Source organism: Artibeus jamaicensis, unplaced genomic scaffold, assembly GCF_021234435.1.
Source record: "Artibeus jamaicensis isolate MK-2021 breed Jamaican fruit bat unplaced genomic scaffold, CSHL_Jam_final scaffold_37, whole genome shotgun sequence".
In the NCBI taxonomy this organism is placed as follows: Eukaryota; Metazoa; Chordata; class Mammalia; order Chiroptera; family Phyllostomidae; genus Artibeus; species Artibeus jamaicensis.
The window spans coordinates 26,664-48,251 of NW_026522043.1; the positions used below are offsets into that span (position 1 = coordinate 26,664).

Consider the following 21,588-nt stretch of genomic DNA (forward strand, 5'->3'; position numbering starts at 1 on the left):
AACAGATCGTTTGAATAGCGACTATATTAACCTGAAAATGTAGAGAGGAGGCAAGTGGGATTCATCTGTGATACAACTTTCATTGCCTTAAACGAGAGATGCACAGGCTGGTTCACATGGCTGCTTCTTCTTAAAGAAACGTGTGATATGTTTTACAGCCTTAAGGATGGATGCTATCTCCAAAGCAGCCACAATCATACTCCGCAGAAACATAAGAACATGTTTTATCATATTGTCGCATATCTGTTCTACATACATCATTATCAAGGCATCGTCTAGATACACTGAGAATTTCTTCAGCAGAGCAGCTACAATGATTCTCACCAGAAACAAAGGAACGTGTTTTATCATATCAGCGAACATCCGTTTTATACACATCATCATCGAGACATCGTCTGGATATACTACGAATTTCTTCAATAAAGTAGCCGCAATTGTTCTCAGAAGGAACATAAGAACATGTTTTATCATATCAGCGAACATCCATTCTATACACGTCATCGTCAAGGTATCATCTGGATACACTATAAATTTCTTCAACAAAATAGCTGCAATGGTTCTCAGAAGGAACATAAGAACATGTTTTATCATATCAGTGAACATCGGCTTTATACATGTCTTCGTTGAGGTGTTGTCTGGATATACTATGAATTCCTTTGGCAAAGCAGCCACAATCATTCTCACCAGAAACAGAAGAACATGTTTTATCATATCACCGAACATCTGTTTTATACATGTCATCATCGAAGCGTCGTCTAGATACCCTAAGAATTTCTCTGGCAAAATTATTATCAACTTTTCCATGAGAAACGCCACCAGGAATTGCATTAAAACATGCACTGCAATGGTTTTTAGCAATGAAATGACTGTATCTTTGAAAATCATCCTGAACATTTGTTTTCCTCTGACTGGGTCTTAATTTAGAGAGCTGATCAAGTAGGAGCAAAGAGAGGCCAACTCCAGAGAAAAACACACGGAAATGAAAGAGGAAAGAAACGTTTCTGGTCCTGGCAGATGTCCTGGGAAGGAGAGGCACTGCACAGCGTGTGGGGACCCAGGAGGACTGGCAGATTTGGTGACTGTGTGGCCAGACTTACATCAGTTAAGGGCGAAGCCAGAGAAGGCTCCAGGATGGGGAAAGTATAAACAGGCTTGATTCCATGTAGCCTGGCTTGATCCTGTGTAGCCCCACTTGATCCTGTGTAATTTGGCTTGATTCTGTGTAGCCCGGCTAACCCTGGAGAATGGGTGTAGAGCTCGAGGGCTGACGTCCTATGGCCTGAGGCCTGACACCAGGATCAAGTGCTCAGGTAGGAGAGATCCTGGCTTGGTTTGTGGGAGTCAGACCAGCAGGAAGGAACGTTTCAATCAACCTGGAAGAAGAACAGAAGCGGGTTTATCCGTCCATGAAAGAAATAGATGTGCAGGCCAGGCATTTGGCACACTATAGTTTCCTGAAGGTTTTCTCAAAGGAAGGGGGAGTTGGCTGGCCCAGCCCCATGTACCCTTGCCCAGTGCGGCTTGGGGCCTGTTCCTCCTTTGTCACCCTCAGGGCTACTTGACATGGTGCAAAAACGTGCAGACCAGTGAGAACAGAGCGATCCACATACCTCCTAGACCACAAGATGGGGCGTCCATCTGCTTTGTCCGCCAACCAGCCTGGACAGGACAGACATGGGCAGACTGAAGATCATGCAGGGCCCTGTGGGGGAGATTCCAAGTAATAAGGATGAGAGAAAGGATGAGTCTGGGGCCTCTCCCTTTGACAACCACCACGGGACTCCTGAGAATATCCCTGGCTCCTACCCTAGAGGCTGAGAGTCTCACCAGAAACAGAATATCACACAGCACTGTCTGTCTCTCTCCCCCCTCCCCACCACCTGGGAAACGCACAGCGGTGCCTCCTTCCATCCCAAAGCCATCCCGACAAAATACCAGGGGATGGTAAGTGTGGGGCTCAGACCTGGCAGACACCACCAAACTGAATGAGAAAGAAAGCAGTACATGTCACGTCTCTCTTGAGGACTCAGAGAGAACACGGCATCTTTCTGGGGCCATCCTGCCCAAAATGCACAAAGGACATCCATTCTTGAGGAACTAAGAGCAAAGGCAAAAGCATCCATCTTCAACAAGATCTCAACTGGAAGGTTGTGGGAAACATGAGTGTCAGGAAACCAAAACAGAGTCAGGTCCAGAGACCTGGCACTTAAAGGCGGGGCACCCTCTTGGACTTGGTCCTGGGACAGTGAGGGAAGAGGGAGGTGGGAACCTCTCTCTCCTGTCCTGTGCGAGCACCCGCTCTCTCTCTCTCACTTTCTCTGTCTCTCTTTCTCTCCAATCTGATAGGTGGTGTCCTTCCTTGCGTTCTCCACTGTAGGTGTTATTTGAACAATGGGTAGAAGTGGAGAAAGCTCTGTGGTTTGAATGGCATGCCTGTTTCCATGCTGATTTCCAGTCACTGATGGAGTGCTGAAGGCTTGGGGCAGAGTGTTTGAAGACATTTTACTTCATGTTTTCACATTCTTTTTGCTCCCTCCATCAACTGCATCAGACGGTATGTAAGCAGAACTTTGTAGGAGCAGTTTTTTTTAAATAACAGATCATTTCAATAGCGACTATATTCACCTGAAAATGTAGAGAGGAGGCAAGTGGGATTCATCCCTTATACAACTTTCATTGCCTTAAAGGATAGATGCACAGGTTGGTTCACATGGCTGCTTCTTCTTAAAGAAACGTGTGATATGTTTTACAGCCTTAAGGATGGATGCTATCTCCAAAGCAGCCACAATCATACTCCGCAGAAACATAAGAACATGTTTTATCATACTGTCACACATCTGTTCTACATCATCATCATCATCATCATCATCATCAAGGCCTCGTCTGGATACAGTAAGAATTCCTTCAGCAGAGCAGCCGCAATGATTGTCACCAGAAACAGAAGAACATATTTTATCGTATCAGAGAACATCTGTTTTGTACAGGTCATCCTTGATGCGTTGTTTAGATACACTAAGAATTTCTCCAGCAAAATTATTATCAAATTTTCCATGAGAAATGCCACCAGGAAGTGGGTTAAAACGTACACTGCAATGGTTTTTGGCAATGAAATGACCGTATCCTTGAAAATTATCCTGAAGTTTTGTTTGCCTCTGACTGGGTCTTAATTTAGAGAGGTGATTGAAAAGCAGCACAGAGAGGCCAATGCCGAAGTAAAACACACAGAAATGAAACAGGAAGGAAACGTTTCTGGTACTCACAGATGTCCTGGGAAGGAGAGGCACTGTACAGCGTGTGGGGACCCAGGAGGACCGGCAGAGTTGGTGACTGTGTGGCCAGACTTGCATCATTTAAAGGCGGAGGAGGCGGAGCTGTTTTTGTGTCATTTCCTGGAGCGCCAAGAAGGCCCCAGGGCGGAAGGTCCAAAAGTGGGAAGTCTCCAGGGTGGTGGGAAGGCCCCAGGGTGGAAAGGCCCCAGGACGGGGAAAGCACAAATTGGGCTTGATTCTGTGTAGTCTAGATTGATCCTTTGTAGTCCAGCTTGATCCTGTGTAGCCCAGCTGACCCTGGAAGGTGGGTGTTAAGCTGGAGGACTGACCTCCCCTGGCCTGAGGCCTGACACAGGGACTGTGCTCAGGAAGGAGAAATCCTGGCTTGGTGCTTGAGAGTCAGACCAGCAGGGAGGAGGGTGTCAATCGAGCTGGGAGCAGAACAGAAGTGTGTTTATCTGTCCACAAAAGGACTAGATGTGCAGGCGAGGCACTTGGCACACTACAGTTTCCTGAAGGTTTTCTCAAAGGAAGGGGGAGTCGGCTGGCCCAACCCCATGTACCCTTCCCCAGGGTGGCTGGGGGCCTGCTCCTTCTTTGTCACCCTCAAGGCTACTTGATGGGGTGCAAAAACGTGTAGAGCAGTGAGAACAGAGTGGTCCACATACTTCCTAGACCACAAGACAGGGCGTCCATCTGCTTTGTGTACCAAGGAGCCTGGACAGGACAGATATGGGCAGACAGACTGAAGAGTGTGCGGGGCCCTGTGGGGAGATTCCAAGTGGTAAGGATGAGAGAAAGGATGAAATTAGGGCCTCTCCCTCTGACAGCCACCACAGGACTCCTGAGAGCATCCTGGCCCCTACCCTAGAGGCTTAGAGTATCAGGAGAAACAGATATCACATAGCACTGTGTGTCTCTCGCTGCCCTCCCCACCACCTGGAAAACACACAGCGGTGCCCCTTCCATCCCAACGCCAACCCGACAAAATACGAAGAAATGGCAAGTGTGGGGCTCAGACCTGGCAGAAACCACCACAACTGAACAAGAAAAAAGCAGTACATGTCACGTCTCTCTTGAGGACACACGGAGAACACAGCATCATTTCTGGGGAGGATCCTGCCCAAAATGCACAAAGGATATCCATTCTTGAGGAACTAAGAGCAAAGGCAAAAGCATCCATCTTCAATAAGATCTCAGCTGGAAGCTCGTGGGAAACGTGAGTGTCAGAAAACCAAAATAAAGTCAGATCCAGAGACCTGGCACCTAAAGGCAGGGCTTCCTCCTGGACTTGGTCCTGGGACAGTGAGGGAAGAGGGAGGAGAAAACCTCTCTCTCCTGTCCTGTGCGAGCACCGGCTCTCTCTCTCTCTCTCTCTCTCTCTCTCTCTCTCTCTCTCTCTCTCTCTCTCTCCCCCTGTGTCTCTCTTCCTCTCCAGTCTGAGAGGCGGTGTCCTTCCTTGCGTTCTCCACTGTAGGTGTTATTTGAACAATGGGCAGAAGTGGAGGAGGCTCTGTGGATTGGACGGCATGCCTGTTTCCACGCTGATTTCCAGCCACTGATCGAGTGCTGAAGGCTTGGGACAGAGTGTCGTGATTGTTACAGAAGGCACATCAGAGAATTTCAACCACAGGGGCCTCATGAGTGCACTCAAAATGCTACTTCATTATTAGTGCAATATTTTTCCTCAGGAGAATTTAAAATAACCCTATTGTTGCACCCAATATACCCTAGAAGTAGAATCTCTTCCAAAACCTTTCTCCAGAAGGACATGAAAACCTTTTCCTGCATTCCATAGCACGCGGAACACATCGGTTTCTTGCTAGCAACTTTTTTCAACCCCGTGGGACAAATACCCTAGAAAGGATTGAGATTCAGAAATCTTTAAAGGTTTTGAATGCAGGCAAAAATACCAACAAAACCTTTTTGGAACTGTATCTAAGAGGACAGGAAAGATGTGTGTATTTTAATTCTGAGAGTATTTGCAGATATCAAGGTTCTCTCTACCTGAGGAAAGCGGGATGTCTGGACAGGGTTGCAGGGATGAGCTTGCAAAGATGTCTGAAGCCACTGTCTCCAGGGAATCCAGTGAGTGCCCTGTAGTGCCTGCCAAGCCCCACAATGGCCTGAGTGCATGGAAGGTGCGTTCCAATGGCTTGGGCTCTGAGGAGAAAATACACTGCCTGAAGGGCAAAGGGGGAAGAATGACCAGGCTCATTGAAGTGGGGGGCCTGGAGCACTGATGTTCAGAGGGTTTCATGTGAGCTCTGTGCTTTCCAGGCCCTCCCAGAGTTTCAGAGCTGCTGGGTCCCTTCTGTGCATGCAGGTCTCCCTCAGGCTCCTGTGCCCCATGTCTGGCCCTAGGTCCTGTCCCACAGTAGTAGATCCTGTGAAGGTGAGAGGGAACCTCAGCAGTTCACTGGGGACACCTGCTTTTTCTATACTCTCCAAAATAGCCAGTTCTGCTAAGAAATTTTCATTGGCTTAATTTTCCACAAGACTTTGCCCCCTTGGGCTCTGGCTGTGTGTCTTGGGAAGGGTGGCAGTGGGAGAAGGTATGGAAGGGAAGGGGCGGGTGTTTGAAGGAATGAGGCTGAGGCCCGAGTCCCTCCCAGGGGAGGGTGGAGGGTGCAGGGCACTGAGAGGACAAGGGAGGACAAGCAGTGTTCAGGAGAGCCTGAGGGAGCCCAGCTGGAAATGGGATTGGGGTGGGGGGTCCAGCTGTGGAGGAGAATGTCTGCAGCAGAAGGACCAGGCAGGGGAGGAAGAGGAGGTGGAAGCTGTTCTTCCAGGCCTGGCTGGGGTCTGTAGGGGCAGGGCAGAAGGAAGACAACACTTGCAGACCCAGAGGAGTGCCCTTGATGCTGGGACCTTTAGTTTGATGTTGGTCACTCGCTGGTGGGTGTGCACTCCCATGGGGGGTAGGGGGGCTGAAGAGAAATAAGAGGGTGAAAAGGAAAACAGAGGGAAGGGCCGGGCTATGTGAAGGAGGAGGAAAAAGTTGTGTTTCTGCTCAGAGGGTGTCAGTGAAAGGAGGCGGGGGCCTTTACGACCAGAGGCTTGGTGGCCTGCAGTTGAACACAGGATGTCCTCAGGGGCAGAGTCCCTGGGGTCTGAGAGAGGGGTGGGAGGGAGACTCAGGGTGAGAGGGAGACTGGCTGTCACTGGGGGACCTGGAGTCTAGATTCTGGAAGGAACTGGAGGGAGTGGGAACTGCTAGGGGAGGTGAAAGCTGGAGGGAGGGACTGGAAGAGGCTGCAAAGAGGCAGGAAGTCGGGAAGAGGGTTGCAAAACTGCAGGGTGGGGGAGGGTGGGAAAGGCTGAGAGGCTCCCAGCCTGGGGAGGGTGCCCCTGTGAGCTTAGGTTCCTGAATCAGGGAGTCCAAGGTGAGGGCCCTGTTTTCAGTGTCAGGACTGGGCGAGTCTGGGGATACTTTCCTCCAAGGCCGGTTTGAGGGCCACCTTTTTAGCTTCAGTGGGGAGGGCCCAAGGAAACTCATAATGTGACCTCCTCAGCACCCCAGGTGGTCTGATGAGGAGGAGGCCACTGGCAGTAAGTGGGCAGGAGGGAGGCACAGAGTAGAAGCTGGGGGGAGCCTGCTTGTCTGTCGGCCTTGGGGTGCCTGATGGAGGGGACGGAGGCAGGGGGTCCTTGCAATCTGCTGAGCCAAAGGGAGTGAGGAAAATGGTGAGAGAGTGTTAGGAACCTGACACTTAGATGCCTGCAGTCAAGTGGGGCAAGTTGCTCTTTCCACCACCTCACAGCTGTGGGGCCCTTTCATCCCTTCTTTCTTAAAGATCCGGTGTGGTATCCCTAGCTCTTCCACTGTCCTGTAACCACTCCCCTATGGCCTTGATTTCCCACAAGGGCTTCTTGCCCGCTAAATGGTCTGGGACTCATGCACTGTGCCCTCAACAACCTGCGCAGATCAGTCCCCGCTTGTGTCATTCAGGGGGCTGGGCCAACTGTTACGTCTGCCCAGGATTCAACATTTCCTCTACCAAAAGGACAGTCCACAAAAATGAAAATAAACAAGCAAGGTTACATGCACCTGCAGAACAATCACACAACAGAACCCTCCTTAATATGTATATAGGTGTGTGTCTGTATGTATACATTTCATGTGTTTGAGTGTATATAGACACCTGGAATGGAGCAGAGATGCCCCCCCCAGAGGAAGCAACCTGTGCAAATATGGTTGAAGACAACAAAGTATGGATGAACCATAGAACGTGCGTGCCTTCCTCCAGACCACTTAAAGGACGTATCATCACACTTTGATGAGTTCCATAGTTGGAAAATGATTTCTGCAGTGTCCTGCTTACACAGCACCCAAGTATATAGATGGGGGAAGAGATAAGGGCAAAACAGAGTAAATCAATTTCTTTAACCCCATCCCTTGTAGGTGTGTGGTCTGCATGTGTGGAATGGTCTGTGTGACGTCCTGTCCAGTGTCTGGGCTCTGGGCCCTAGAGGGTAGCTGGTCTAGCTGGAGAGAGCCCACTGGATATGAAGGGGGTGGGGAGGAACGTTCTGTGGGGAAAACCACTGCCAGCTCAGGCATTTGGGGCTCATAGGGACTGGGGAAGAAGTGGGACTGGACGCAGGGCTGGGCTCCTTTCTATGAGTTGAAAGGGACCAGGCAGCTTCTGTTTGCCACTGGTCTCCCTTCACAAGGGCTGAAGCATTAATGACAGGATTGGCAGGCGTCTGCTTGGGCACAAAGTGTGCGCACTCTGAACTGCAAATTTCTGCTTTTGCTGGTGCCATTCAGGGCCAGGCAGACCTGGGGTGTGCAGAAAAGGAAGTGTCTCCTCGTTATTTAACAAAAGGCTATCACAGTAAGGTGCATTGCTAGTGTTGAGTGCCGGGTATACACAGTAGTTTGCAAGTCTAGACTTGCCTAATAGGAGAAGGTCATTGCCCTTAGCAAAAAGAGTGCACACAAGTCTACAAAATTACCAAGCTCAACAGGCCTCAGTCAGAAAGCACTGATTTGTGTTACTATCAAAGCTGGACCTCTAGGCCTGTGGTCACTGCCCTGAGAGGAGCCCATACTGGCACTACCTCTGTGTCCTCCCAGGATGCAGTCATGGCCTCTATAAATCACAAAGCCATGGAATCACTGGTGGAAGTCGCAACTTCCTTTGTGGTGGAAAAGATGAGCATGCTTCTCCCAGGAAGGATCCTGCAACACCTGGAGACACCACTGGCTGTCCTCACTGTATTGCAAAGTGACCTGCAAGTTTCTGTTGAATAGACCCTCACTTTCATTCTGGGTGGTCTTGCTCCAGTTGTGCACAATCTGACTGAGGGTAAATCTTTAATGAATGTGTCTATGGTGCTGAAAAGAAGTTGATGTTTCCCACACCAAGAGCTCTGGTTGTGGTTTAACTACCCACATACTCTCTGCACTTTGACTCCCCCAGGAAGGGCAATGACAGGAGAAAGAATCAGATGAGGCTGCATGAAACTACAAAGACTGTGCGGGTGCCCACAAAACCCCCTGCAAACACAGGAGCCACTTGAAAAGGAGGCAGTGCCATCATTCCAGAGGACCAATAGGCGCACATGCAGCTCAAGGCAATGAAACGTGGATAAGGGAGGAATTATACTTCCTCCTGCACATGACTTGAAGGGAGTATCACACACTGGAAAGAGTGTAAAGTGAAGACAGCTTCTACAACGGCTGTCTCACCTACAGCCAATGCAGTAGAGGGCAGAAGAAATGAGAATGCATCCAGTTAAATAGACTTTCTTCAACCCAGTGCAGTCTGTGGCCTGATTGGTGCTGAGGTCTTGTGATGTTCTGCCCAGGTTCTCTGCACTTGGTCCTGGAGGGCCGCTGGGCTGTCTGGCGGGGAGGATACTGGATTCACATGGGCTGGGGAGGAAGCTTCTCTTGGTCTGAGCAGCTGGCTGACTGCTCAGTCATTGGAGGTTTGATTGGGATTAGAGAGGGGATGGGGTGGGAGGCAGGGCTGGGCTCCTTTGTTACAGAGCTCTGCAAGACAGGTGAGTTTCCATGATACAGCCAGCTTTTGGAGCTCCTATGAATTTCCAGAGGCTGAGACATTGGTGAATGGATTGGAATGAGTCTTCCTGATTACACAGTGTGCATACCCTGAACTGTCACCAGTTGCCTTTGCTGGTGCAGTTAAGGTCCATGGAGAGGTGCGTTGTGGTAACAAAGGGAAGTGGCTTTTGTGCATTTCAGGAAGGGTGCAAATTTGCACTGCCAGTTTTATGTGTGGTGACACACAGTCATTGGGAGGTTGAGACAAGCACTTCCCTGTGTGTGTAGCATAGAGATGGCAGAAAGGGCTACAAAATTAGCAAGCTCAGTAGTCAGCACACTGTGCTCTGAGGACTGGTAGGTAGATGATAAAGGATGCATCTGTACCATGGCAAGAGGTGCACATCCAGGTCTGAAGTTACAGTTTTCAGAGGAGGTAGGACTGGAACTGCTGCTCCAGTCCCCTAGGATTCAATATGTCCTCCACCAGAAGGACAGTTCACAAAAGTAAAAATAATCAAGCGGGTCTACATCTACCCGCAAAACAGTCACTCAACAGCAACAACAAAAACCTTGTAGGATCTGTGTGTGTTTGTGGTTATGTGTGTCTCTGCGTGTGTGTGTGTATAGAGCCACCTGAAATGGAGCCAGGACTGCCATTCCAGAGGAAACAAGTGCAAATATGTTTCAAGAAAACTGCGTGTTGATAATCCATGAGTCTTCCATATGTGCCTTCCTCCATGCTGCTTGAAGGACATTATCATCATACAGTGAGCAGTTCCCTGGTCCCAGTGACAGCTGATTAGGTATGTTCTTTGTCTTGGCTGGTCCTCAGTTGCCTAACTGCATTTTTGATATTTCTTGTGTTTCATTTCATTCCATTTTATTTCATTTCATTTTATCAGAAGCTGAGGCCTCTGGTTGTATTGCTTTTCAATAAGGATACTGACTTCTGGCCAAGATGGATGCATACGAATATGTACTTTGCTTTCTTGCACAACCAGAGCAAAGATGACAACATATTTAAAAACAAAAAACAGCCAGAACTGGCAGACAATCAGACTGTATGGTAACCTGACAACCAAGGAGTTAAAGAAAAAACATTCATGCAGACAGGTAAGAAGGGCAGCAAGTGGCAGCCAGAGTGGAGAGGAGTGGCAAGGCAGTAGTTGGTGGCACAGGTGGTCTCACATTCACCTGTGCATAAAATGGGAGAAACTCTGGGGAGCAAGACACACCGTGCAATCCAGGGTTCCAGTGTGGGAAAGTCTCAAAATGCGTGGCTGTAAAAATCTGTTGAGGCAGCAGGAGAAACTCCCAGCCTCACAGGAGAGTTTGTTGGAGAGACCCACAGGGTCCTAGAACATACAACACCACCCACCTGGGAATCAGCACCACAAGGGCCCAATTTGATTGTGAGTAGCAGAGGAAATTCCTGAAAGGTGGCAGATAGCTGAGCAAACAGCATTGTTCCCTCTTGGACCCTTCCCTCACACACAGCACCTGAGTTACCTTGCCCTTGTGAATACCTAGGATGTACCCTTTACTGTGTAACAGGCACGCAGAGACCAAATACTTATATATAGCCTAAATGAAAGAAGAGATCAAAGCTCCAGAAAAAATACAACTAATGATAAAGAGATAGACAACCTATCAGATGCAGAGTTCAAAACACTGATAATCAGGATTATCACAGAAATACTTGAGTATGATAGCAAAATAGAGGAAAAAGTGAAGGCTATGAAAAGCAAAATAAAGGAAAATATACAGGGAACCAACAGTGAAAGGAAGGAAACCAAGACTCAAATCAACAATTTGGAGCAGAAGGAAGAAAGAAACATTCAGGCAGAACAGAATGAAGAGAGAAGAATTTTAAAAAATGAGGAATCTCTGGGACGACTCCAGACATTTCAATGTCTGAATCATAGGGGTGCCAGACAAAGAAGGGGAAGAGCAAGAAACTGAAAACTTACTTAAACAATTAATGAAGGAGACCTTCTCCAGTCTGCCAAAGGAAATAGACTCCCAGGATGTCCAGAATCTCCAGAGAGTCCCAAAGAAATTGGACCCAAGGAAGCACACACCAAGGCACATCATAATTCCATTACCCAAGATGAAAGATAATCACCACCAAACATTTTCTCACTAGTTTTTTCTGGAGCACTCTTGCCCACTGGAAAAACAGGCAGGCTCTTGACCAGCAATTAGACATCTGGTTTGAGAAGAGCATTGACGCTTCCTTCGACCACGTCATTAGGCTGTTAGGGGCATCCTTCTCTCACCCATGAGGAGTGCGGCCAGGACACCCACTAGGACGTCCATGGCTTTGTGCTTCAACACGAGATGATCAAATGCTCCTGAAACACAATGTGTTTCTTCTTGCCTCAGTCCTGGTTATGACTTATTCCTAGAGAATCAGCCATGAAGAAGTGAGGAGACACGTCTGCCCTTCCCACAGGGCTGTAGATGACTGTTCCCTTATCTCTTGCTGCTTCTAGGATTTTCTCCTTTATTTTAATCTTGGTTAATGTAATTATGATGTGCCTCGGTGTGTTCCTCCTTGGGTCCAACTTCTTTGGGACTCTCTGAGCCTCCTGGACTTCCTGGAAGTCTATTGCCTTTGCCAGATTGGGGAAGTTCTCCTTTATTGTTTGTTCAAATAAGTTTTTCACTTGTTGCTCTTCCTCTTCTCCTTCTGGTACCCCTATAATTAGGATGTTGGAACATTTAAAGATGTCCTAGAGGTTCCTAAGGCTTACCTTATTTAAAAAAATTTTAATTTTATTTATCTTTAGAGGGGAAGGGAGGGAGAGAAGGAGAGAAATATCAATGTGTGGTTGCCTCTAATGAGGACCCTGCTGGGAACTGGCCTGCAACCCAGGCATGTGCCCTGACTGGGAATCGAACTGCGATTGTGTAGGTCACAGGCCCGTGCTCAATCCACTGAGCCACCACAGCCAGGGCTCTTCTCATTTTATTGAATTCTTATTTCTTCATTCTTTTCCGTTTGGTTGTTTCTTTCTTCCTTCTGGTCCACTCCATTGATTTGAGTTCCAGTTTTGTTTCCATCACTATTGGTTCCCTTTGCATTTTGCTTCATTTCACTTAGTGCAGCCTTCATTTTTTAATCTAATTTGTGACTACAATCAACCAGTTCTGTGAGCATCCTGATCACCAGTGTTTTGAACTGTACATCTCATAGGTTGGCTATCTCTCTGTTGCTTAGAAGTATTGGCTCTGGGTCTTTGAGCTGTTCTTCTGCTTGAGCCATAATGTTTTGGTTAGGTCGCACCTGTTACATATGAGGGGCAAATACTTAGGTGTTCACCAGGGTGGGGCAACCCACGTAGCTGGGTTGTGACACTGTATTTAGGGGCAGGGTCTGAGAAGGAGCAATGGCGCTTGACCTGCTCTCTCTTGAATTTTGTTTTTCTCCGTTGCTTCCCACAAGCAAATTGAGCACCTCTGGTGCTGGTTCCTGGGTGTGTGGCTTTGTGCACATTCTAGGACCCTGTGAGTGTCCCCAGTGAATTCTCCCGTGAGACTGGGAGCCTCTCCCAGCACCTCAACCCCCGAAAGTTTTTCCAGTTGGTGCTTTTAGGCTTTAATTATCGTCACTGGGGCCCTGAGTTGTGTGGTCTGTCTCACTGCTCATTTTCTTGCCTGGTTTATCTGCATGTGAATGTGTGACTGCGGTCTGCCAGCCTCCTAGCACCCTCACTGTGTCTGCCTGTTGCCACCCCAGGCCTGGGATCTGCCAACCACCATCTGCGCACCTGGGTCCATCTGGCCTCTTTTTTGCTGTGACCCCTCTCCACCAGCCACCGACTCTGTCCCTCTTACCTGTCTGGATGAATGTTTCGCTGTCGTTGGACTTCGGTACAGTTCCATTTTCTGTGTGTTTTGGTTGCGTTTTTGTTTCTAAATCTTTGTTGTCCTTAAACTTGGTTGCGCAAGGGGGTACAGTATTTCCACCTACACCTCCATTTTGGCCAAATAACCTTTGTTCAACATAACTGAATCTATGGAATTTCCTGTACTTTTCCTAGTTACCTCTGTATTGATTTTTTCTGCTTAACTGATTACGCCATGCACCTGTTCCTTTAATGTTATGTAACAATCTGTATAAAAATAAAGCTTAATCAAACTCTGAGAGTTCGGTCAGACCCACAGAGGCTGGCTGTTCCCTGGCATCCAGTCAGGTGTCTGACTTTTCATTCGTTGCCTGTACTGTCCATCCTTCAGAAACCCTGACACCTGCCAAGGCTGGACCCCAGCTCATGGCACACATGGAGCTATCCGGTTCCTTCTTCACTCTGAAAATTTGTCTTAATGGCTTTCTGGTGTAGTGTCCTGTGTCCTCCATGATGAGCTTCTGAAATAGCAGGGGTCCTTTGGAGTACATTGTCTCTCAAAGGCTGTATACAAGCCCGGGTGTAATTCCTTATCTATTACACATGGTAAAAGAGAATGTTGTTATGCACACATTCCTTCTCTATCAGGCATAGTCGGCAGTTCTCAGGCAGACTGTAGACAAGGAGAACACACCTTCTTCTTCAGCAGCAATGGGTGGCTCTGACTCAACAGTGAGTTGGGCAGTGGGGGCAGGCTCCTGAAGGTTAAGAGTGAGACTAGGAGGGAAGAGAGACATTGATCAACATTTGGATCTATATACTGGATGGAGAGATGAGGTCCTTTATCCTGAGAAAAAATCTTCATCTCTCAGCCTTGTTCTGTGTGTGTGTGTGTGTGTGTGTGTGTGTGTGCATTCCATGGTCCAGGTCAGTAGTAGAGTTGCCATTCCTTCAGCACCTCTGAACCTCTTTCCTCTATTTCACAAATTCTTCCCCTGGTGTTTGTTTGACTCCCTGTTCAATGCCTTCAGACCTGACTCCCTCTGCAGTCAAGGGACTCAGTCCTGGCCAGTGCTGACATGAGCTTAGATCTGGGTCAGGGGTTCTGGGCCTGGTCAGGACCCTGTGTGAGAAGAGCAGGTGGTGCCAGGAGAGTGCACAGTGGGGAGTGGGGCTGCTCACAGCTGAGATGTGCAGGTGGGTGTGGTCAGTGTCCCTGTCCTGAAGAAGCTCATCCTTCACACCTGTGCACACCTGTCCTCCTGATTTCCTGAGGGTCCAGAACCCAGGTGCATGGGAGAACCCTCAGTGGTGACAGTGCCTATGTGTCTTCCAGTGTCCCGTCTGTCTGGTCTTCTGTTTTTTCTTCATCATGTGCTTCCCTGTGAGCACACCCTGAGCACTTCCTCTGTGTTATCACTGGGCTTGGCCTGGGGACTCCACAGAGACAGGCTTGATGTGATCCCTGTGTTGGAGCAGGGAGCTGGGCAATTAAATAGCAGCTGTAGGAGGGACTCATGAGTGATAATCATGAGGGAGAAAAAAGGGCAGCACCTAGTGTGGTGGGAGCATATGAAGAAGAGCTCTTCCGGGAACGTCCCCTCTGTGTTGTAGGTAAGACAGTGGCCTGACCCTCAGGGCAGGGAGATTCCCTGAGGCTGGAGCAGGGTCAGCCTCTGAGAGGTCACCCTCTGGGTGCCGCAGTCAGCCCTGTGTGGACGGTGCCAACACCTGATGTGCAGCCACGTGCAAGGGGGTCACGATTCACAAATTGGAGCAGAATCCGGTTTTCCCGATAAACATCTCGGTTGTTTTGTCTTTCTCTTGTGGAATAGGAACAAGTCCCTTCTCCTGGCATCCACCCTGCTGCAGCCTCAGGGACCAGCATCCCAAGATCCAGTCTATGGTGCTGACTACCAGCAACCAGGGCTTTTGTGCTGGGAGCTGGGAGCTGTGTCTGTCTTGTTCTCACTGTTTACAAGGAGCTTTACTAACAGGAGGAGGTGGAGGAGGCTGCTGGGCCTGTGTTTCCCTCCCTCGGAGGCAGGAGAGTGTTTTGGGTGTCACTGAATGAGCCGATCCCAGAGTCAGCAGGATCAAGTCCAGGCTGCCCACAGGCAGTTCACGGAGGAGGAAGATGATGGTCTTAGCCCAGAGAGGGGGGGTATGGAGAGAAAAAGGACCCCCAAAGTTCCCATCTTGTCCCTGGAATTTGTAAATATGTCTATTGATAAGGGGAACTTACAGATGAAAGATCATGTGATCAGGAATTTAAGGTGGTTCATCACTGGGCCCATTATGATCACAGGGGTCCTGTCCTTAAAAGAAACAGAGGGGGCAGGAGAGGCAGAGACCCAGAAGGAGATGTGGTGGTGGAAGCAGAGTTCAGGGGCCTCAAGATGCTGCATGCTGGCTCTGAAAATGGAGGTGGGGCCACAAGCCACACGTTGCAGTCAACTCTAACAGTTTGAAAAGGTGAGGACACCAGGAAGAACCTCCAGAAGGAACCAGCCATGTTAGGGTGGTGATTTGTACCATGTGACTCTGATAAGTGTGTGGTGATTGGCTGCAGCAGCTGTTTCAAACCTGCAAGAGGCGTTGCTTTGTTTAACCCAAGCTCATGTGCATTGGGACAGGGAGGGAGTCAGAGCTCAGTCATGATGTGAACCTGTGATGGTTTGTTACTCTGTCTCATCTCATGATAGATGATGCTTGGCCAACACAGAACATCCTCCCGAGCCTTGGTGTTGGACCAGTTTTGTTGTGTGATCGTGGGCACCCTGACCCTAGTGGACCTTCAGGGGAACAGCACCCATCTTGGGTCCTCATGGAAGGACTGAGAACTGCAGGCTCAGGTGTGCATAGGGGGCTGCAGGTAAAGTGGGTGTGGGAGGATCTGCACCAGGTGTAGGAGGAGTCACTTGGTGATGTCTCCATGGAAGCCTGGGTGAGAGTTTGTTGGTGGAACACCTGGATGCTCAGTTGTGGAAAGGATGCTGTGTCAGTGAGATCCAGGTGCAGCAGGAGAGTGGGGACTGATGGGAAGTGGGTTGAGGTCATAGAAAGGCCAAGGATGGGCTGCTCAGGGCAGGAATCCTGGGTCCTCCCAAACTTGGCTACTTTGACAGCCTCTGTCTGTGTCCCCCAGATGTGAAGATGACCTGAGGGCTAGTCTTTGGGTCAAAGCAGAAACTCAGTGACAGAGCCCAGCTCCCTGGTTCTTGTATTTGGTGTAGGTATGTTTCTTTGTGGAGGCCACCAGGGTCCAGGTAAGGAAGGAAGAAGGATAAATAACTTTAGGAGACTCAGAGGAGCCCCCCCCCCAATATGTGCCCTACCCATGGATATTGGCCATGACCCCAGAGAAGGATCCTTGCTCATCTTTTTGAGAACATGAGAGGATCCCTATTGGGTGCTCCTGAGACATGGGGCACATGTGCAAAGGGACAAACCCTGGGAGTGTCCATGGCCTGGTCCCTGGAACCATGTGAGGACAGCCCAGAGCTCTCCTGGTTAGTTGCAGTTCCTCTCATATCTGTATTTCCTCTATTTCACTTTTTATTGATTGATTTGAGAAGGAGTGAGAAAGAGAGAGGAAAGGAGGGAGGGAGGGAGAGAGAGAGAGAGTGTTCCACCCACCCATGCATTTATTGGCACATTCCTGCATGTGCCCTGACTGAAGATTGGACCTATAATCCTGGTACATTGGGACAGTAGCACACACAACTGAGCAACCTGGGCAGAGTCTGCCTTTCCTTTAGCACGCCCCCACCTCCACATTTCTGCCCTCATTTCTCTCCCAGGGAAGAAAATGGGGACTGGGGTAACTTAGAATTTTTTTTCTCAATGTGATTGAGGAAAGACAGGACCCAGAGTTTCAGGTGCATTTGTACTAGAAGGTCCCTCTAATAGAAAAACAGCAATCTAGGGGAAGGTCCCCTTTATTCAAATCACACAGGTGGTGAAAACCAGACCACAAGGTCTGCTGACCTCTCCAAGCCCAGGTCTCCTTCGCACACATCAGGGGTTGTGGTTCCCAACCTGGTCAATTGGGAGGGCCCAAGCCCACCCGGCCTATGCAGGCTCTGCCACCCTCAGCTTGTGTGACCTTGGCCAGGATGCCCTTCAGATCTTGGAGCAGCAGATCCCCCTCACAGGGTGGGTGGACTGAGACAAACAGCAGCAGGTGCCTCACTGAGCACTTACTCCTTGCCAGCCCCGTGCAGGTGTGAGGAGTGAACCGGGACCACCCTGAGGGGACAGTTCCTTAGTTGTGACTAATGTGTAGATGAGGAGGCTGTTGAGGACACTGCCCTGGTCAGCAGCTGGTGCAGGAGGAGCTGGAGGGAGTGAGTTAGGAACGTCCATGGGGAAGTTGGAAGGCCACAGAGAGCCAGCTCATCATCAGGGAGGGGTCTCCTTCTCCTGGCCATTGGTCAGATAGGGGTCAGCAGGGAGTCAGCCTGGGATGGGTAAGATTAGGGTGAAGGAAATGCCATTGTACCTCCCAGTCCTCCTGTGGTACAGGAAATACCACAGTGAGGTCCCCAGCACCACCAGGAGGAGGACCCCAATCATGATGCCAGCAATGGTCCCTGCAGAGGAGCCTGTGTAATTATTTTCTGCTGAAAGGAGAAGGGAAAAGGGGAGGGGAGAGGGTCCAAGTTCACTCAGGGGAAACAAGGGGGGGGCCTTGCAGCATGGAGGCCTGGTTAGGGTGGACGGAACTGTCACCATCTGTGTGCATTTGGGAGTGTTGTCATTGCACCATCCTTGTGACACCCTTCTGCCTGTGGTTGATTCCTGCCATTTCGATCACTGGAACCTTCCATTGGCTCTAACTGTGCACATTCTCTCACACCTGCCACTCCCGTGTCCTGTCCACTGTCCTCCTCACTCCTCTTCCCTGTCACCTTGTGTCTCTTCCCTCTGTTTCCTCTTCTCCAGCCCTAATGACACTCTCAGAGGGCAGGCACTGACCTGTCCACTCAGTGGTGATTCATGGTAAGGATGTGCCAACTGTGTTCAGTGGCCCAGGGAGGGTGGGAAACCCTGTATGTCATCTGATCCTCCCATCCCCTGGAGGGACAGGATGTCACCCCCATGGAGCACAGACACAATATGAGACTTGAGGTGCTTAAAAATCATTGGAGGTCACACATGTGGTGAGTGATGAACAACACTTTCGCTCAGTTCTTCTGGACTGACAGCTGATGATAATGTTCATAGAAATAATGACACTATCTGACATCCCTGAGAGAGTCCTGCCCCTGAGTGACCTGAAGGGCTTTAATCTCACTAAATCTCATAATGAACATCCTCACAACTGTTGCACAATCCAGCTGTTTATTCCAGTTTACAGTTGAGACAACCGAGGCTCAGTTAGGTGAGCAGCAGCTTGAGGTCAGCCAGCTTGTGCACATGGAATCGAGACTCGGACGAGACTAGTGTCATTCTGGGGCTTCCCCTGTTGCTCTGCAGACTCTCACTGGGCTCCCCATTCCTCAAGGCTTGTATCCACCTCATTCCCCTGCCTGTGAGATGAGTGGAGGAGCTGGTGGGAGAGGTCGAGGGTCACTTACTTTGCACATGCAGCCTGAGGGGGTCGCTTTTGCTGGCACTGACAGGGTTGGAGACCCCACACTGATAGCTCCCAGCATCCTCCCTCCTGAAGGGCTCTATGATCAGGGTGCTGTTTTCCCGGGACAGCTTTGTCCTTTCTGTGAGCAGGAGTCTCTGGTCCCTGAACAACCACCAGATGGAGATTCTGGTGTCATTTGTGAGGCAGGTCAGCACCATGGTGTCCTTCTGTTCTGTGATGGCGGTGTTCCTGGCTGGGATGAAGGGCTTCCCCACGGACTCTGTGGAGAAAGTAGAAGGTGACTGACTGAGAATAGGCTCCTTCCTCAGAGCCTCAGCCAATCACAGCCCCCACGGAGCTCTGATATGATCACCAGAGGATGGCCCTGACTTCTGAAGGAGGACCAGTGTCTTTGTTCAGGTGACAATATGTAAGGAGAGGTCTATGTCTCTCCCTGTGACTCCAGATCACCCCAGGATGACCTCTGGCCTGTCCCCCCTGCACACCTGTAGAAGCAGCACCAGGAACCTCTTCTGAGCCCAAGTGTCCAGCATCTTCAGACTCAGGTGGAATTTTTCACCCACTGGCTTTTCTGTGACTCTTTCCTGTAATTTTGTCTGACTTTCTATGTGATCAAACCCTGTCTCCATATAATGGCTTTACCTAGACAAGGGAAGGCTTTTCTTGTTTGTTATATAATTTATAGAACAATGTGAGCAGACAAGCCAGTCTTCCTGACCTAAGGGCCTCAATAAACTCCATTTCAAAGGCTTTCTCAGTGTGAATAGGACTCTCACTTTCTGGCCTGTGGAGTGAATATCACAGAGAAGAGAAACCTCTAGAGAGAAGCAGTCACAGGTTAGAAAAGGCTGGGACTCTCAGCCTCCTCTGGAGTCTATATTCTCTGTGGCACTGCCCCTTCTGTCCCATGAAGGGACTTCATGGGGGGTCTACCCATCTGTTAGCTAAGTACCATTGCTCACTGCTCCCCTCTGGAACATCACACACACTGGTGTTGCACAGTGTTACACAGCTGGTGGCCTCAGAGCCAGGACACAGTCCAGCAGTGGCTACACTGTGTCTGTTTCCAGCAGCCTGGCCTGAGGGAGGCTCTGGTGTTGGTGGGTGGAACAGTTTGATCAGATTGAGAACAGGGCACCTGCGCATCTCATCCACGGGCCCTGTCCTAGCACAGGGGACATAAGGGTCAGGCACCAGGTGAGCCTGGAGCAGAGCAGGGAGCAGGGGTCTGTCTTGCTCACCCACCTTGTGGGGGAGGGGTTCACCCTTTTGTTTGGTAAAAAGAGGTGAGCTTGACTCAAAGTCTTGTACATTCCTTGTAGGTCTTGGAGTGGGTCACAGAAAAGAAGGAGGTGACACAAGAAACATGTTAGTGACAGAAGAAGCAACTTGATTGTGTGCCCCCTTGTTTTACCCTCTCTGTGAAGCCCCATCCCCCATCTGGGGCTTTCTGAGTCTAAGAGAACCCACTTCCTCATTTCCAAGCTTGGGCCCCAGCTCTGCCCTGAGAAATCAGAGGAGCAAGGGGAGGAGAGAGACTACAGCGATGTGGGGGATGGTTCAGGGGAAGGGTTTGTGATTTGTGTGTCCATGGGCACAGGATGGAGACAGCATCCAAGCTTTTTTCTGAAAACCAGACCAACCTCCACCCCAGAGCTCGGTGCTGGTGGTCCAGGAGGCACTTACCAGACACTGTGATAGTCCTGACTGTGGTCCTACTGAGGCTAGTGACAGGGTTATGGGCGAGGCAGGTATAGGATTCATTATCACTCACAGTGATGTTGGCAACAAAGAGCTCCTGTGTGGCTTGCTGGGGTCTCCCCATTGATAAGCCAAAAATACTGTGCAGGTGGGTTAGAGGCCGTGTGGCAGGAGAGGTTGAGGTTTGCCCCTGGTGGGTAATGGGAGTCCGAGGGAAAAATGGAGGGGGCGCCTGGGCCATCTGGAGCAAACAGAGCAAAGCCACACATGATGTCATCAGAGGGAAGGGGAAGCTCCTGGCCTGTGTAAGGGCCACAGTGTCCCTCTGAGCCGGTCCCCAGCCTTGTTGTGAAAGGTGCCAACACAACCCCTGTTCAATGAGCTGCGTCTGAGGACATTAACCTGTTTTCCCACCACAGGGAATTGACTGTGAGCCTTTCAAGACGGGGGCCACCCATCCCATCCTAGTCTTGGCTCAAGGCTGCACTTGCCCAGGTTTGTCTGGCACAGGAAGTCATGGCCAGCCAGGTACCATGGTGAGGGTCAATGTACTCGGGCGGAGAGGGATGTAGTGTGGCCTCTGGTGTGTGGATTTGGGTGGCAGCCTGGACCACACAGGGGCAGAAGTTACTCACAGAGAACATTCGGAGTGAAGGGGTCACTGTGGCCAACACTCACTGGATTCCAGGTTTCACACTCTTAGGGTCCTGTGTCATTCTTTGTGACATGCAGCAAAGTGAGAGTCCTGTTGTCCTTGGACAGTTCCAGCCTGGCACTGTCCTGGAGGCTCTGACTGTTGATCAGCCACAGGTAGATGGTGTTCTCAGTGTGAGGTTCACATGTTAATAGGACAGAGTCCTTGTGCTTCTCCGGGTTGGAGTTGTTGCTTGTGATGTTGGGTCTGGGTAATTCCACTGTGCATGGAACAGAGAGAACATTGTCCTGGGGGGTACCCTGGGTTTCACCAAAGGCACCTTTAGTCTGGGATGGTACCTCTTGATAGGGGACTCAAGACTTGAAAAATTTTAGTTTAAGGTGAATAGTTAATAATCCTAGTAGGTAATTCATATATTAAAGCTATAATATCAGGAACTGCAGGTATGGCTCACCACTCAGGGAGGGACAGCCGACCTTCTGGGGCACCAT

At 49.8% G+C, this 21,588-nt stretch overlaps 1 protein-coding gene and 1 long non-coding RNA gene across 2 annotated transcripts; both read right to left on the reverse strand.

Annotated features, from left to right (window-relative positions):
* Window positions 1-205: 205 nt before the first annotated feature.
* Window positions 206-3,300, reverse strand: LOC128626196 (uncharacterized). The gene is made up of 3 exons (XR_008390129.1): window positions 3,261-3,300; window positions 1,611-1,702; window positions 206-1,373 (listed from the first exon to the last, which is right to left on the reverse strand). It is a non-coding gene; the product is annotated as an uncharacterized LOC128626196 (long non-coding RNA).
* Window positions 3,301-17,597: 14,297 nt separating this feature from the next.
* On the reverse strand, window positions 17,598-21,588 carry LOC128626195 (carcinoembryonic antigen-related cell adhesion molecule 1-like). Its single transcript, XM_053657435.1, is given in 7 exon segments — window positions 17,598-17,764; window positions 18,722-19,000; window positions 19,075-19,080; window positions 20,428-20,554; window positions 20,556-20,683; window positions 21,078-21,356; window positions 21,552-21,588. Coding segments are annotated over 7 exon segments (1,023 nt in total).